Source organism: Microtus pennsylvanicus, chromosome 4, assembly GCF_037038515.1.
Source record: "Microtus pennsylvanicus isolate mMicPen1 chromosome 4, mMicPen1.hap1, whole genome shotgun sequence".
Classification (NCBI taxonomy): Eukaryota; Metazoa; Chordata; class Mammalia; order Rodentia; family Cricetidae; genus Microtus; species Microtus pennsylvanicus.
The window spans coordinates 7,551,596-7,568,143 of NC_134582.1; the positions used below are offsets into that span (position 1 = coordinate 7,551,596).

The 16,548-nt window shown below is 46.7% G+C and overlaps 1 protein-coding gene across 6 annotated transcripts in view; it reads left to right on the forward strand.

Moving 5' to 3' along the window:
* Nucleotides 1-9,252: 9,252 nt before the first annotated feature.
* Nucleotides 9,253-16,548, forward strand: part of Ctdp1 (CTD phosphatase subunit 1) — a 57,131-nt gene continuing 49,835 nt past the window's right edge. For 4 of the 6 annotated variants that reach the window (XM_075968174.1, XM_075968177.1, XM_075968175.1 and 1 more), the window contains exon 1: nucleotides 9,254-9,723. In XM_075968174.1, coding sequence (XP_075824289.1) covers nucleotides 9,410-9,723 — 314 coding nt within the window. In that variant the 5' untranslated portion in view covers nucleotides 9,254-9,409. Of the gene's footprint in view, nucleotides 9,724-16,548 lie in introns of all 6 variants that reach the window. The other 2 variants (XM_075968178.1, XM_075968179.1) reach the window with 1 other exon arrangement.

A 16,548-nucleotide genomic window follows, 5' to 3' on the forward strand; every position in this document is an offset into this window, starting at 1 on the left:
TTGAAGATGTGTTACATTTGTTTATGCTGTGGAACATTTGTTTAATGATGCAAAGATGTGTTGCATTCCTTTATGTTGTGTTTGTTTAACTCTGTTTCTTTGCCTGTCTAAAACATCTGATTAGTCTAATAAAGAGCTGAACAGACAATAGCTAGGCAGGAGAGAGGGAGGGCTGACAAGCAGAGAGAATAAATAGGAGAAATCTAGTTTGGGAGAAGAGAGATGGGGATCAAGAAAAGGAAAAGCAGAGGAGGACACCAGGGGCTAGCCACACAGCCACATAACCAGCCATGGAGTAAGAAGGAAAGAAAGGTATATAGAATAGGGAAAAACCCAGAGGCAAAGGTGAATGGGATAATTTAAGTTAGAAAAGCTTGCTAGATACAAGTCAAGCTAAGGCCGGGCATTCATAAGTAAGGATAAGTCTCCATGGATTTATTTGGGAGCTGGGTGGTGAGCCCCCAGAGAGGGAAAAACCCAACTACACATGGGGTTGCCCACAGTCTTTAGCTAAGGAGTTGGAAAACAGAAGCAGTGTGCCGCATCATGGTGGTGAGGTACAGCGAACTCTCTTACAAAGCAGAAGCTGTTTCTGTCCCTGTATTAGCTGCTTTTCCAGTTACCGTGAAAAAAGCATCTGGCAGAAGCAATTGAAGGGGAAGAGTATTGATTCAGCATCACAGTTTAAGAAATGACATAATCCATCATGTCAGGGAGGCATGGGCAGGAATGTGAGGTGGCTGTTCACATCTTCCTCCACAGTTAGGAAATGGAGACATTTAGCATCCTGGTGTTCATCTAGACTGTCCCCTTTACCCTAACCCATGGGACAGCGCTGCCCACATTCAAGGTAGATCATCTATCTGAAGTTAGAACTCTCTGGAAACTCCACCAAAGACACACCCAGAGATCTGCTAGGAGATCCCTAATCGTGTCAAGTTGACAATAAAGATTGATCATCACAGCTGCACCCCTTGTCAACCTGACACCCAGGCGCATCACTGTTTAACTTCCTACCCAAGGTCTCCAAAAATTCACAGCCATTTCATGCTATAAGCGTATTTAGTTCCATCTTCAAAAGTCCCCAAAGTCTTAACAATTTCAAAACTGTTCAAAGGTTCAAAGTCTCGTCGGAGACCCAAAGCAATGGCTTAAGCATGAACCCATTTAAAATGTCAAAACTTACATACATTCCAATATGCAATGGCAGAGAACAAACACTATTGTTCCAAGAGAAGAAAGAAGAACTAGCAAAGAGAGACTAGCCCAGAGGAAGCTGAAACCCTACAGGGAAACAGCAAACTTGCATCTCCGCGGCCAGCATCTGGAACTCATAATCATTTAATTTCCACCGGCCTTTTAGAGCCCACCCACGGCTCTACTGCCTGTAGCACAGGTGTCCTCTCTTCTGAGCCGGCTTCGCTCCTCGCCTGTTGCTTTCCTTGGTGGTGTCTCATGCTCCCAGCATCTCCATCTAACCTGAAGAGGTCTTCACTGCAGTGTAGGCTTTCACTTTGCCTGCTTCCCACAATGGACTCCTCGAGGCCTCCTTGAGGGGAACCCTGTCAACATTGCCTGCCACCAGTGATGTTGTGAAACCGTGATGCAAGACTCCACTGTTCTCTGACTTTTGTATTTTGGATGCCTGCAAACCAGCGTCACATGGATGATACTGGCAAGTTCTGTTGCCAGCTCAGGATGTAGCCTGACACCCTTTCTACTGCTACTGTGATGCCCTCTGTGTGGCCTTCTGTGCCTGGTTGTTTGAAAACAGAATAGCCTAGCAGCACTCTGAGTTCAGGGCCTCTTACTGAGATGACTTTGTGTTGGCACAGGGCAGAGCCTTCAGGAGGTGGGATCAAAGCCCCGCCATTACTACTGTCTCAGTACAGAGCCCAAGGTTTCCTCTTTAATGACGCTAATGTCCTTTTCTCCCCACCTACTTAAACTCTCTCACCTGTCTCTCCTCGTCGAACTGAGGAGTTCCCAGAAGTGCCCTCTCAGTTGACACCGGAGCACAAGGTGGCGATTAAGGTTAGTCTTCACATGTTGTGACTAAAATCTGAGGCTATTTATTATTTGGGGGGAAGAATTAAAAGAAATTTAAGACAGAATGAAAGTAATCCAGTACACTGGAAAGTGACATTCATTGTCTTACTTTCTTGCTTAGAAAAGATTGGTTTTCAGAAGTAGATTGCAGGAAGTAACCTTTAAAGAGCAGCTAGGGTCAGCCAGATGGCCCAGCAGGGGAAGACACTTGCTGCCAAGCCTGTTGACTTTAGTTCATTCCTCGGGACCCAGATGACAGAAGGAAGGAACCAATTGCCTGCAAGTTGTCCTCGGGCCACCACGTGTTCCCATACATACAGCGCACATACATACACACAAAGTTTTGTATTTTTTTAATTGACAAAGGATCAAGGATCTAAATAAAACCAGACTTTCTTTATTCTCTGGAATTAATTCACCTTATCTATTTCCATGCTTCTAAGCAATTCTAGTTTATATTATGAAATAAGAACAAGTGCATTATTAGAGTGTTTGACTCACAAGACTCACTGCTAACTTTAGGGGCTATAGCTTGGTGGAGAATACTTGCTTAGCATGTACAAAGAACAAGTGCATTATTAGAGTGTTTGACTCACAAGACTCCCTGCTAACTTTAGGGGCTATAGCTTGGTGGAGAATACTTGCTTAGCATGTACAAAGCCCTAGTTTCCATTCCCAGCACCGCCAAAAAAAATTTCTGCAATATCTATTTTATTATGACAAAAATTAACTAAAACCAGGCTAAGTGATTTTCTAAGCAGTCCCTAGCTTTCCCTTTTATAAAACTGTAATTGTGGTTATAAAAAAAATCCACATCGAACTTCCTGTACACACCTGGTAAATCGCCAGCCACTGTGGTGCATCCACCTGCTGAGGGACCGCAGATCTCTAGACCTCTGCATCTAATACCACACCTACTTCCCTTCTTGCAACCACTAACTCGTCAACCTTTTCTTTAAAAACTGATTGCTTTAGGCATGTCATGGGTGGATTTACGCAGTCAGAGTCCTCTGGTTTGTTTCATTTAATGTTATCTTTGACGTTCACCACATGATAGTTTGAGCCGGAGCTTCATCGTTAGTAAAGCTGAAGAGCGTCCCATAGAATGTGTATGGCACTTTGGTTGTCATCATGCAGCCGTGGGCTCTTTGGTGGCTTCTCTTTGGCTGTTACAGATAATGCTTCTATGAACCTGGACATGAAAGTATCTCGTCTAGATAGTGCTTCTAAATCTCTTGGATAAATGCCCTTCCTGACCCTTATCTGGGATTGTTGGGGTACATGGCAATCCCAAATATCGCCATAGTGATAGCATTTTACACACCTACTAAGAGTAGAACATGCCTTCAATTTATCATATCTTTGCCAACACTGGCTTGTTCTTATAGTGGCCATGCTAATGGGTACGAGGTGATAGTCCAATAAAGTATTGGTTTGCATGCCTCTAATTGAGGCTAGCAAGTTAGCAAGCCTGTTTGACTTGAGTTACACACACACACACACACACACACACACACACCTTTCTTAACAATACACTTAGAAACTTAAGATTTCTCCTTCATTGAGCTGCATGCACACACCTCTCCAGGAAGAAGCAATTGGGGCAGTCTGTGGTGTCTTGAATGAGAAACGTACCCCATAGGCTCAGATATTTGAACACTGGGCTTCTGATTGTTGGCATAATTTGGAGACTACGATGTGGAGCCTTGCTGGAGGATACACGCCACTGCAGGCAGGCTTTCAAAGTTGCACCATTTCCAGTTCATTCTCTGCTTCCCATCTGAGGTTGAGATGCGCTGTCTCCGTTTCCAGCTCTGGCTACCTGCTGCCATATCGCTCCCACCACTTTGGAACTAGAAGACAAAATAAACTTCTACAACCATAGGACAAAATGAACTCTTCCTCCCATCAAATGCTCTGGGCCATGGTATTTTATCATAGAAACAAAAACTAATACACATTCTGGCCCAGGGCTCCCTTGCCATCTTCAACAACTCTCTCTCTCTTAGTTGCTGTTCTATTGCTGTGAGGAGACACCTTGAGCAGGGCAACTTACAGAAGAAGGAGTTCATTGGGCTTACAGTTTCAGACGGTGAGTCCACGGCCATCATGCCTGGTGCTGGAGCAGGAACTGAGAACTTACACACTGAGACAACAACCATGAGGCAGAGATGGATCTTACTGGGAAATTTTGTTGGCTTTTGAAACCCCAAAGCTCACCTCCAGTGATATACCTCCCCCAACAAGGCCATAGGTCCTTATCCTTTCCAAATAGTTCTATCAGTTCTGGACCAAGTATTCAAAAATATGAGCCTCTGGGGACATTTTCATTCAAACTACATTCTACTCCCTGGCCCCCATAGACTTGTGGCCATATCATAATGCAAATTTCATTAATATTTCTCAATAGCCTTTCAGCCTCAAGACTGTCTAAAAGTACAAAACTTCTGAGACTCAAGGCAATTCTTAGCTGTAACACCCTGCAAAATCAAAAAAACAAGCCGGGCAGTGGTGGTGCACACCTTTAATCCCAGCATTCAGGAGGCAGAGGCAGGTCAGTCTCATTGTGAAATCAAGACCAGCCTGGTCTACAGGAGCTAGTTCCAGGGCAGGCACCAAAGCTATGTAGAGAAACTCTATTTCAAAAAAACAAAACAAAAAAATTACATACTTCTATAACAGAGAGATTGGAGCATAGTGAGGAAATACTGAACTAAAGAAAGTCTGAAACCCAGTAGAGCAAAATCCAAATCCTGTAACTCCCATGTCTTAGGTCAGAGGAGCAAGAGGGCTCCATCCTTCCAGCCTGCTGATGGCAACACTTCTCTTGGGCTGATCCCACTCCCTATGTGCAGCTCTCCTTGGCAGCCATCCCATGGTGGTGGCATTTCCAACACTTTGGGGTCTCCAACATAATTCGGGCTTCACTTTCACCACTTCATTCATTGGCCTCTCAGGGTCTCCAGGCAGGCCCTCCCCAGCCATGTGCCTGGCCTCAGGAGCTTCCCTTAACTGTGAACGAAGATTCCACAACCTCCTTCATGATTTGACAGCTAGAACCACCACACTCCCTCTTGACACTAAGGGTAGTGGCCGATCCAGCCTTGACTGGTTTGGGGTATGTGTAAAGCAAACTCTAGCTTCAAAATGAACTTCTTGGGGGGAAATCCTTAACTTACTATCTGATGCCTAGGTGCAACTAAGACATTAATTAGGATGCTGGGGATTTGAACTCAAGCCTCATGTTTGCATTCTAACATCTCCCTAGCCATCTCCCTACTAGGCATTCATCTGATTAAAATCAGCTGTATCACAAGAAAGGGCATGTATAGTGTACAGAGGTCTCCAAAATTTGAGGCTTTCAGTCAAAACAGAAATCCTATATGCTACCTTTAGTAACCCACTCCTCCTTTTAGACTCTGTAAAAGAAAGGTCCAAACAGTAGCCCGGTGTTCTTGAGCCCTCTAGTTCAAGTAGCCCACCGCTCCCTTACAGTGTGTCTGTTCTTTTGTTTTGCCTTTGAATAAAACTTCTTGTAGCTTTCCTATTTGTGTGTGCTTTTGAATAATATTTCAAGAACCTGGTAACGTCAGGACAACTCCCTGTGATATCATTAGTAATTGTGAACACCTTTTCAGTTATTTATTATTATCTTGGTTTTTTGAGACAGGCTCTGTGTGTCTGTCTGGACTTGAACTTGTAATCACTCTGCATCCACTGGAGCGCTTGGATTAAGGGATTGTGACACTCAGTTCTGGAGATCAGACCAGCCTGCCCATTTTAAAATTCGGTTGTTTGATTGCCTTTAAGCTATAGAAATTCTTTGCATATTCTGGATATTAGCCCCTAATCACATATACATCTCTTCAAATAGTTTCTTGTTTCGCAGGCTGCATTTTCATTGTTGTGTCCTCTGAGAGCAGACATTTTTCAAGCTTGATATCATTTTGTGTGTTTTTATTTTTGTTGCCTGTGGAACTGTCATATCAAGAAATCAATGCTAACACCAATGTCATGAAGCTCTTCTTGTTCTAGAAATTTCGTGGCTTGTCTTCAACACAGTTCAGGCTCATCTTCGCTTACCTTATAAAGATGTGCCCTTGCAGCTCTTCTGGAAGCCACAAGTTTGTACATGAAACAGCTCTTTAGCATGGGCATACAGACATGCCGATGAAAGTCTCCAAGCCTGAGAGTCTGGTCCTGTGGAGGTGTTGTTCTTGCCCTGGCAGCCCTCTTATCTTTCCTCTTAACTGCCTCTTAGTTTTGACCTCACTAACACTGACCAGTATCTGTCCATCAGAGAACAGAGTCTGAACCGACAGTTCTCAGCCAGGAAAACGGATGAGGTCATGCTCCAGCTTTTGAAAACCAGTCTAGGTAAAGTAAGTCAGGCTGGATTCAAGAGAGGTGGGGCCTTCTTCCCCTGGGTCATAAAGATTAATTCATCACCTACATAGTATATCAGGTCTCAAACTCAGGATAAATGGCTAAGGTGCTATTAGCATGACCAGCATCCCTCAGCCACTACCTGTTACAAGGTCTGCCTGGTTGGCATTCCCAGCCCCCATCCTAAACTTCTCCAGCTCAGAGCCTTAGTGGGGTGCCCTTCCCCCAGCTGCTTTTTCCTATATAACCCATTTTGGCTACACTAGTTCTTTTTTTTTTTTTTTTTTTTTGGCCTCTTGCCCTCTTGGCTACTGCTCCTGATTCACCTGTCCCTAGCCCCTCCCCCTCTCCTCATATGGCCTGGTTCAGTTGGCTGGTCTTGTTCAGTCTGGACCCTTCCAGATGCCTCTGACTATGCTTTTCCTCATATCTATCGTAAACTTCTCCACTATACCGAGGGGCAGTCATGCCTTTTTCTTCTTTTCATTCATGGTACTCATGTCTTTCTCTATAGACCTCAAATTCATAGTTTACAACACTGTAACTCTAGTGTGCCTTACTTGATGGCAGAATCTGACATGATTTGCGTTTCCTTGCGCTTACATTTCTTTGACGTTTCATGACGGTGCTGTCTCTACCTGCAGATGATTACATGTACACATCAATTTTTTAAAAATCTGAAAAGTCATGTGCTCAGAAACCCACCCATTCCTAAGATTTTAGGATAGAGGGTTGTAGCTCATAATAAACTTTCCTGGCTGTGGCCTCCCCTTCTGCAAACACGTTACCTTTCTTTCTAGTGAGTAGCAATTCTCACTACTCACCATTCGTCTCAAGCTTGTATAAACAAACACCTGTCTGGTAGGTTTGGGCTGTAGGACAAAACTCACATCCCTAGGGACCTCAAGTCTCATAATCTGGCTACACTACTTCAATTTACTTCCTTGTACATTTACTGGTGGACCAGTAATGAGTAACTTGAAGATCTTTTTGCTTCTGCACACTGCAATCCTTACTTGGTGTTTTAGGGATGCTATTGCTTCGAGGAAACATTGTGTCCAAAAGAAACGCAGGAGGGAAAGTGATTTTGCTTACACTTCCACATCATTGTCTTAATTTGGCTTACTATTGCTATGATGAAACAGTTTGACCAAAAGCAAGGTGAGGAGGAAAATGGTTTATCTGGCTTGTGCTTCCACTTCCCAGTTTATCACTGAAGGGAGCCAGGCAGGCACTCAAACAGAGTAGGAACCTGGAGACAGGAGCTGATACAGAGGCCATGGAGGAGTGCTGTTTACTGGTTTGCTCTGCCTGTTTTCTTTTAGAACCACCCCAGAGGTGGCTCCATTCACAGTGGGCTGAGCTCACCCATATTAATCACTAATTTAAAAAATGCCCTACAGACTTGCCTACTGCGCCGTCTTCTGGAGCATCTTCCTCTGACAACTCAAGTTGCCAGTACGTCTATCAAACAGAGTCCAGGTAGGAACTCAATCAGGGCAGGAACTGATGCAGAGCCCATGGAGGGGTGCTGCTTATTGACTTGCTCAGCAAATTTTCTTATACACTCCAGTAATACCTGTCCAGAGGTGACACCACCCACAATGGGCCAAGCCCTTCCACATCAATCACTAATTATGAAAATGTCATACAGACTTTCCTATGAGCAAATCTTATAAAGGCCATTTGCTCAACCGAAGAACTCTTTTTCCCAAATAACTCTAATTTATAACCGCAATGTATAATGTCGGTAGAGGAGCTACCAATGAACTATGCCATCCCTCGAAAAACCTATTCAACTTAGCAAGCAGTTTTAAGCAATATACACATATTTTTTATTCTCTTGGGTTTTATCTAAAACAACGATCTCCTGGGACGCTATTCACCACACTTTGGGCAATTCGTTGGAACGCGGCCTGTAAGAACAAAGGCCCAGTAGTTTTGCGTAAGATGCGATAACAAGGTGTAGGCATCTTTGGGACAAGCGTGCTCATAGCTCAGAACACCTACACAAGCTTTACGAGCATGCTATTTGATAGGATTCAGAAACTGTGAACTCAACAGTCAGAGAGCCTCCCGACTCCCACTTGCAGGCCTGATGAGTAATTAGCACACTGCAGCCCGGGAAGGGCGAGCAGGCGGGGTGGACACCCTACACCAACCGCAGCCCCACGCTAGACCTCCACTCTGAAAAGAGCGCCAGATGCTAGCGACCACTGCGCACGCTCCTCCGCCGCGCACCAGACGAGGGCGGAACCGAGCAGCCAGGCCCGCCGCCGCACCGCCAGCAGAAACTCAGGCTCGCCACCCCAGCATCCACGGTGCATGACGAGGGGAGTGGGCTAGAACTAGGGGAGCGTGCAGGTAGCACCGCCGAGAGCAACCCGGAGTTTCTCCACCTCCCACTCGCAGTGCACGACGGGAGTGGTGGGACAGGTTCGCGTTGCATGTTGGGACTGGTAGTCTCTCGCTCCATTGGGACTACCGTGTGCTATATAGCACAGCCGTCCGCGCTAATACAAGTATCCGAAGTCTCCCGTAGTCGGAACTCGCAGTGTATGCCGGGAGTAGGCACAAGGCTCGCGCTGCATGCCGGGACCGGTAGTTTCGATGCTTCGGGCTTTGCAGCGTGTGACAGAAGTCTTGTGACAGCGATCCGCGCGGCGTGTCTGTAGTCTCAGTACCGCGGACCAGCGGCCAGTGGGTGTGGACCGGCACCACCCGGCTTCGCGTGGGCCGACTGTTTACCCGCGGCCTGAGAACACGCAATCACGCGGCTGCACGTCGCCGGCCCCGCCCCCGTGACGCAGCACGCCTCCCGGAAGTGAGTGCGCAGAGAGCGGCGGGTGAAGCCGGTGTCGGAGCGGGAACCGCAGCGTCGCCGCCGCCCGCGGTGGGCGCCGCGCCCTGACCGCCTGTGTTTTCGTTCCTCATCTCCGTTGTCCTGACTGCCCTTGCCGCTCGCCGGGTCGCGATGGAAACGCCGCCCGCAGCCGGCGTTCCCACCGAGGACGCTTCGGCAGCCGCCGGGGCAGAGGTGCGCTGCCCGGGCCCCACGCCGCTGCGTCTGCTCGAGTGGAAGGTGACGGCCGGCGCGACCGTGCGCATCGGCTCGGTGCTGGCAGTGTGTGAGGCCGCTGCTTCTGCGGAGCCCTCCGGGCCAGCCCCGACTCTCACCGCTTCTGGGGGCTGCGTGCGCGCTGCGCGGGCCGAGCGCAGGCTCAGGTCGGAGCGCGCCGGCGTGGTCCGTGAACTGTGTGCGCAGCCAGGCCAGGTGGTGTCCCCTGGGTGAGTGTGCGTGGACCCGGTTCCCAGGGCTCTCGGGATGTCGGGGGGTGTCTGGGCTACAGCTGCGATCGGGCGTGCAGGGACGCCCGAAGGTGCTTCGGGGTGAGAATGTAGGAAGAATGGTCGCCGTTTGTGATCGTATCAGACCCGAGATACTTTGTGTTTGAAAAGTTCTCAGTGACCCAGGGTTACCCCTTTGGGAAATGTTTTGCATTCGTCCCTCTTCTATAATTGATGGACTCCACCTTTGTAAGTGAAGGCAACTTGGGTGGCTGTGGCCGCAGGACTACTCAGGCAGGTTCCAGGCTCGTTATTGAAATAGAAGCTGTCAGGCGTGTGCGTTTCTTTAAACGCTTATAAAACTCTGTGAAACGCGGCTGTAAAACCCGGTGGTTCTGCATCATAGCCACGGAAAAGGCAGAACCCAGGCTGCATCGGTGATGGGTACTTGGTCCTCAAGTCATGCGAGGACCCTTTAGCTGTCATTCTTGTCATTCTACAGGATCTTGAATTGGTTTGATCTGCCACTGTCTGGCTTTATGTCTGACTTTACCAGTGTTGTGTGTTGAACCTGATCTAACACGTGGGCATGTGTGTCACATGGCCGTGATTGTTTTGATTGTAAAGAACAGAAACTACTGGGGGAGGTAAGTGGGTTGGGCTGGGAGCTTCCCTCTGAAAACATCCTTTCTGTCCCTTTTCTGGTGTCCAGTGCTCACCTCTTTGCCTTGTACCAGTCCTGCCTTTATTGAGTATTTGCTGTCCACCATTCTCCCTAAGGAAATTTCCATGTTCCACCGGTCTTGTCACAGACAGAGAACCCTACCTAGCTGTCTTTCTGGTCACTCCCTAGTGCCTCTTTGGAGATGTTGCATGGGGTCTTTGCCTGTGGACCGTGCACCTACTCCTGCCCACTGTATGCTGGAGGGTGAGGTTACACAGCCAGCCGGACTTGCTTCTTTGGGGCTGACCACCCCGAGGGAGCTGTCTGCTTGACTTCTGGAAGGACAAGGCTGTGGGCTTGGTAGGCACTGTTCCTACATCAGAGAAGCTGCTCTCTCAGCTTCACCTGGACCCTCCCTAGCAATTTCTCCTGTGGTGGTAGCCTGCTTTTGAGTTGACTGGTAGAAAACGCCCACAGTGAATGTCTCCTTTCATTTTGGTCCCCTATTACAGAATCACTGAGGCCTAAACAGGTACCATCAGTCTCATAAGTAGCTAGTATACATACTCAGGGTCAGATCCACCTACTCGGGTCATTGACCCAAGGAGTCAGCAGAGTGGTAACTGTGTGAGTTTCCAGCTGGTGTTTGCTTCTTCTCTTTGATGTTTGAGATATTGGAGCTTAAAGCAGTGGCTTGTAGCAGGACTCTGGAACTGATGAGTTGTGTCACTTCTAGGTGTCCTTGAAATGACTCGGAATCCTAAACCGCTCAGGGTACCTGTACCACCAGTTCAGTGATGTCAGGTGAATTCCTAGTTCTGGGAAAATCGCTAGCAACATCCCTTTCATTTAAAATGTTTCCTTCCCGTTTCCTATTGTAGACAGCATTTTGTAAGTGTTCTGGGGAGTACTGCAGCAAGGTGACATGCATGTTTCCCATAGTATTCCTGTCTGTATACCTGCATGTACGTGGGTGAACAATGTGAAAGGACCAGGAAAAAGCAGTTAACAACACCTTTATTTAAAGATCCCTTTATTCCTTCCCTGTGTCAATCCTTATGGTTTTTTTGGAATAAATTTCATGGTACCGGGTTGCCTTTCCCAGTTGAATTCATAGAGCTGGGATTGATAGGTGTGCAGTACTTTTGGAACTACTGAATCTTGAGGACACCATTTAGGACTCCCCCAAAATATACTTTTGTGGAACAGAGTCTTAAAAAAAATTGCTGCGTTAAGTCACTTTGTACAAAGACCACTCGGTAGAGAATTGTCTTCATCAGGCATCAGCCTGGCAGAAGCGGGACCCACTGAGAGTGGCTGTCTGTGCGGAGGATGCTGTGGGCGGCACTCACCGTCTGGACAGGCTTTGGTAGCACAGACTCAGCTAAGTGGTCCTTTGCCCCACATTTTAGTTGTACAGATTGAGTATCTTTAATTCTAAAATCCAAAGTATAAAATATTCCAAGATCCAAAACTAGGGCCTATTTACTTTTGAGTTCCCAGTGCTCAACACACGTGAGGCCTATGCAAACCTACCAAACTCCAAATGGCCCCCAGAACTGCAGCATTTCTGGTCTCTGGCATTTTGAACGAGGGAGTCTCATGTTAGAAAGTCTTTCTGAAGGGCATGCACATTCCCCTGTTTGAGAAAACAGAGAATAATAAATAGCATTTTATCTGGTATTGAATGATACTTGCCAGGACTGTCAGACCTTGGACAACAAAGAACTGTCTGGCTCACATCAGGTTCCCAGAGTCAAAGCCCTCTGTTTTTAGAAGGGTGTCTGTCTCTGGTTTGGGTGCAGCCTCATCCAGGAGCAGTTCCATCTCAGCACTGGCTTCACCCCAGGTGGGGACCGTGGAAGGAGGGGGGGGTATCAGGAAGAAGTAGCCGTGCCTGATAACCCTAACTAGATGCTTACTTCTTTAAGACTACAACGGGTTTATCAGAGCAGTACTGGAAGTTTGCTTATGATCTCAAGTTCTGGTCATCCAGCAGAACCTCCTGCCTCTTCCTCAGTGCTGGGATTACAGCTGTGTACCACTGAGTCTCACTACATAGTCTTAAAATCACATGGACAAGCCAGCATTTCCTGACATTTGCATCAAACCTTTGTAGAGTAATTATTGGATGGTGGTCCTCAGAGCCACCCCACACACACACTGATGTCACAGCCACTTATATAGACTTAGGATTGGTGACTTCAGAACTGATTTGAGGCTACTTTTGCCCATCTCCAGCGTGCCTGTTAGCAGAAGAGACATCTGTTGATGAACTTTCCTCTCCTCGGCTTGAAGCCCCCACCCCATTGGAATCTGTGCCTCCAGTTGATCAGCAAGCTCCGCACACAGCTGAGAAACTTGGTGTTAGAGTGTCAGTCTTATACAGCTGCTAAACAGTACACAGCTGCGTAGTCTGCCAAGACATAACATTGCTTCTGAGCCAAACTAGACCCTAGTCCTCATCTGTATGCCACAGATTGGTCCTTACTGGTGTTTCTTTTGACATCAGGCCACTCTAAGTCCCTGAAGGCGGCATGAAGAGGTTCTAAGCCAGACATCTTCGTGGTTTTCTGCCCATTATTGTCATGATTTCTCCCAGGGTTGGCTGGCACCATACTTTTGAAGAATGAGGGAAGAAAAGATCACCCACTGCCTGGGTGGTATGGCACAGCTGAGCCCTGATACGTGCGCTTGGTGAGAGCAGACGTCATTGACCGGGTGCTTGACACTAGCTTGTTTTTGCTGAGACCATGAAGCTAGGCAGAGAAGGTGGCTTGTGTGTTTAATAAAGACTAAGAAAAATGAGACACCTGTGGTTGTAGTTGTCACAATTGTTTTGGTCATTAGCAGCTTCCAGTCATGCAGCATCTGAGTTTGTTCCCAGAGATCTGTGTCTGGTTGACGTGGAAGTGCTAGGACAGTGTCCACAGCATTTCATCCTCTTGGGTGGAAGAGGAGCTCTGCCGGGCAGGTGAAGGGAGGAAACTGAAGGTGTACAGTTCACACTGCTTGGTAGACCGCCGTGTATAAGGTGTTGTCAGTGAGAGGCCGCTTAGTCTACTCCCTAGACCTTCTCATGGCGCTAGAGCTCAGTAGGAACCTGGAGAATGATACTCGGTAGCAGTTTATAAGGCGAGGGATTCTCTATCGGTTTGCCACTTCGTGTTTACCTGGATTACAGTTAGTGTGGTTGAAAGCACTGGTCATTCACCATCTGTCAGAGAAAACCTCTGAATTGCTTTGTCGTATTGCCCTGATCCTCTCTGCAGGACTTGTTTGCTTGTTTCTGTTTTGTTTTTGTGTTTTTGGACAGGGTTTCTCTGTGTAACCTTGGCTGTCCTAGACCAAGCTGTAGACCTGGCTGGCCTGAAACTCCCAGAGATTGGCCTGCCTCTGCCTTCCCAAGTGCTGGGATTACTGGCTGCAGGACTTTTTAAAGTTCCCAAAGAGGTTTGAGCAGAGTGGGAGAGTGGGTTGGAAGAGGGCGATAAGAACCCTGATCAAGTTGACTTTACTTTGCAGTAGAGCGAAACCATTGCAGACATTATCTATATTATATTATGTTGTGTTCCTGGTTTTGAAGGAACTCATCAGGTCTTTTTGGCTCCTGAGTTTTGTGTGCAAGCTTTTAAGTAGCTTGACGTGATCATTAACAGAGGTCTCTGAGGTGGGTAGGCTTTGAAGTGTGCCTACTTAGGACCAACACATTGGCTCTAAGACTTGTATGTGCACTGTGAAGTGAATCGCTAGCCCTGTGCTTTCTTTATTTCATTTTAGAAGAGATTAAACAAGGGGCTTCAGAGGTTAAGAGCACAGACTGCTCTTCAGAGGATCTGAGTTCCATTTCCAGCACCCTCATGGTAGCTCGCAACCTGTGACTCCAGTTCTAGGAACCCAACACCTTCTCTGGCCTCTGACAGCACCAGGCATATATATAATATACAAACATACATGCAGGCGAAATCCTCATATTGATGTGGAGGAATAGATAAGTCATTTTCATATATATTTTAAAATTATGCATAAATACTTATGTCATTGCCAAACATAACAAGTGATTTATATCCATTGTCTCAGGAAAAGTTCATTTTACTTGAGGAAGAACAAATAGAACAAATCAATTTTGAAATGTTTAGAAATACTTTAAAGATACAATTCTTAAAGTTTATAAATTGAGATCTTAATGGATTTTTAAGTGTTATATATACACATAATTTTACTTAATTAAAAAACTTGAACTACTTATTTATTTTATTTAACTTTTTTTTCACTTATTTTACATACGGACCTTAGGTTCCTCTCCCTCCTCTCCTCACGTCCCCTCCCACTCATCAATACCCCTTCCCCATCCACTCCTCCTCCAAACTTGAGTCATTTTTAAATTTATTTAATAATTTGTGCTTCATAGTAGTTTTTAAAAGTCTATTTTCACATGGCACATTAAATTGTGGATAATGTTGATCTCATTTACGCACTGTGTCCGTGTGTGTGTCCGTGTGTGCGTTAACTGTGAACTGGTGGCAGGTGCACCCTGCAGCTTTGGAGCTTAAGGAGCATCGGTGGCTTTGTGCAGCTGCAAGCATTTAACCCTTGGCTGATGAAATTTTGAGACAAGTTTGCTGGTACATCCATCCTTGGAGGTCTGTGTTCCTGCAGAGGTCATAGGACGAGTGGCAAATGGATGCAGCTTCTGTGCATTTCGAGACTAGCAGTTCTGGACCAAGGAGGGGTGTCTTTGTGTCGTCAGAAGTCAATAGAGACGTTTTGAGCCTTAGCTGACCCTTAGGAGATTCTTAGATGGTTTGGAAAATTGGACTTCTTAATTTAGTCTTTCTCCAAATGTTTTAGACTGTTTTTTATAACTGCTGCCAAAGCCTGACCCGTCGAGTTGCTCCAGACTTTGTCCTGGCCCTATGTCTCCTAAGGCCCAGCACAGCTCTGGCTGCAAGTTGGCCACATATTCCCCATGTGGCACCTCCACCCCTACGGAATGACTATAGAGTAAGAAGTGTGGGCTGGCAACTATTCATTAGGGGTGGGTGTCTCTAGAACACTGAGAGCACAAGTTAACTAGATGAGCCCAGATAGTGTAGACTCTGGTGACGTTGGTCTCATGTCTGTGTCTTGGCTTCCAGTCTGAGCCCTGGGACATTCTGGATCCTGTGACTGTGCTACAGGTGTTCTGTGCCCTGTGAAACAATTGAGCAGTGATATATGTATTATCTAGAGTGTCTGTAAACATGGTCGTGTATCCCAAGGCAAAAGCTGCCTTCTAGAATAAGATGGGCAAAGCCTTTTGATTCTAGTACAAAATGTTACATGATCTACTCATACAGTGAGGATGTTAGGTTTAGGTTCACAGTGCCTGAAGTATAGGAGGCCAGACTTGGGCACTACACGCACTGTACCCTCACTCTAGCTTCACAGCCTTGCTTGTCTGCTTTTGTCTTTCCTGCCTCTCTCCTCTCTTGCAGAGTGTCTGCAGAAGCACTCTTCAATTCCACCATCTGTGTTGGTGGAATTCTTTCTTCCAGTGCTTACTGTCTTTAACTCATAGCAGTTTGACTGTAAGCGTCCCTTCTCATCAGGTCCTTGAGAACAAGGCTGTGTAGCCCACTGCTTAGATTATGGCCATGTTTCTTTTGTATGAAGCTGAGCCTATTCCCAGAGGAATCTTTGCCAATGGCTTTGATGTTGGGCCCATGCTCCAGAGAAGACCAAACTGAACAGGTTACCCACCAAGGTGGTTGGCTTTGTTATCAGCTCTGTCCTCACAGCAGACTTCACTGTAACTTTACTCCTGTCCTTGATGGTAGCTCAGTGTGCCATGTAAAATGTCACATAGTTTCTAGACAGGCACAGGAGGCAGAGAACCAGGCTGACCACACATAGGCTGGAGCGCGGGTGTCCTGTGTCTGAACTGGTATTAGTAAGGTAGGACTTGGGTGATCTGCTGCTGGTGGGGGGAGGAGGTTGCGCATCCCATGCTTCCTTGTGCTGCCTGTGTGCCATGTGGAAGATACTGACTTCTTACCCAAGTAGAATTTAGCAGCTGTGCTTATGGAAAATGCTGAGCTGGTCCTGATGTTTGTACAGAAAAATACAGGGAACCTCAAACAACCACTTGGAGAAAGAATAGTTGAGCTTTTGTTAACTGG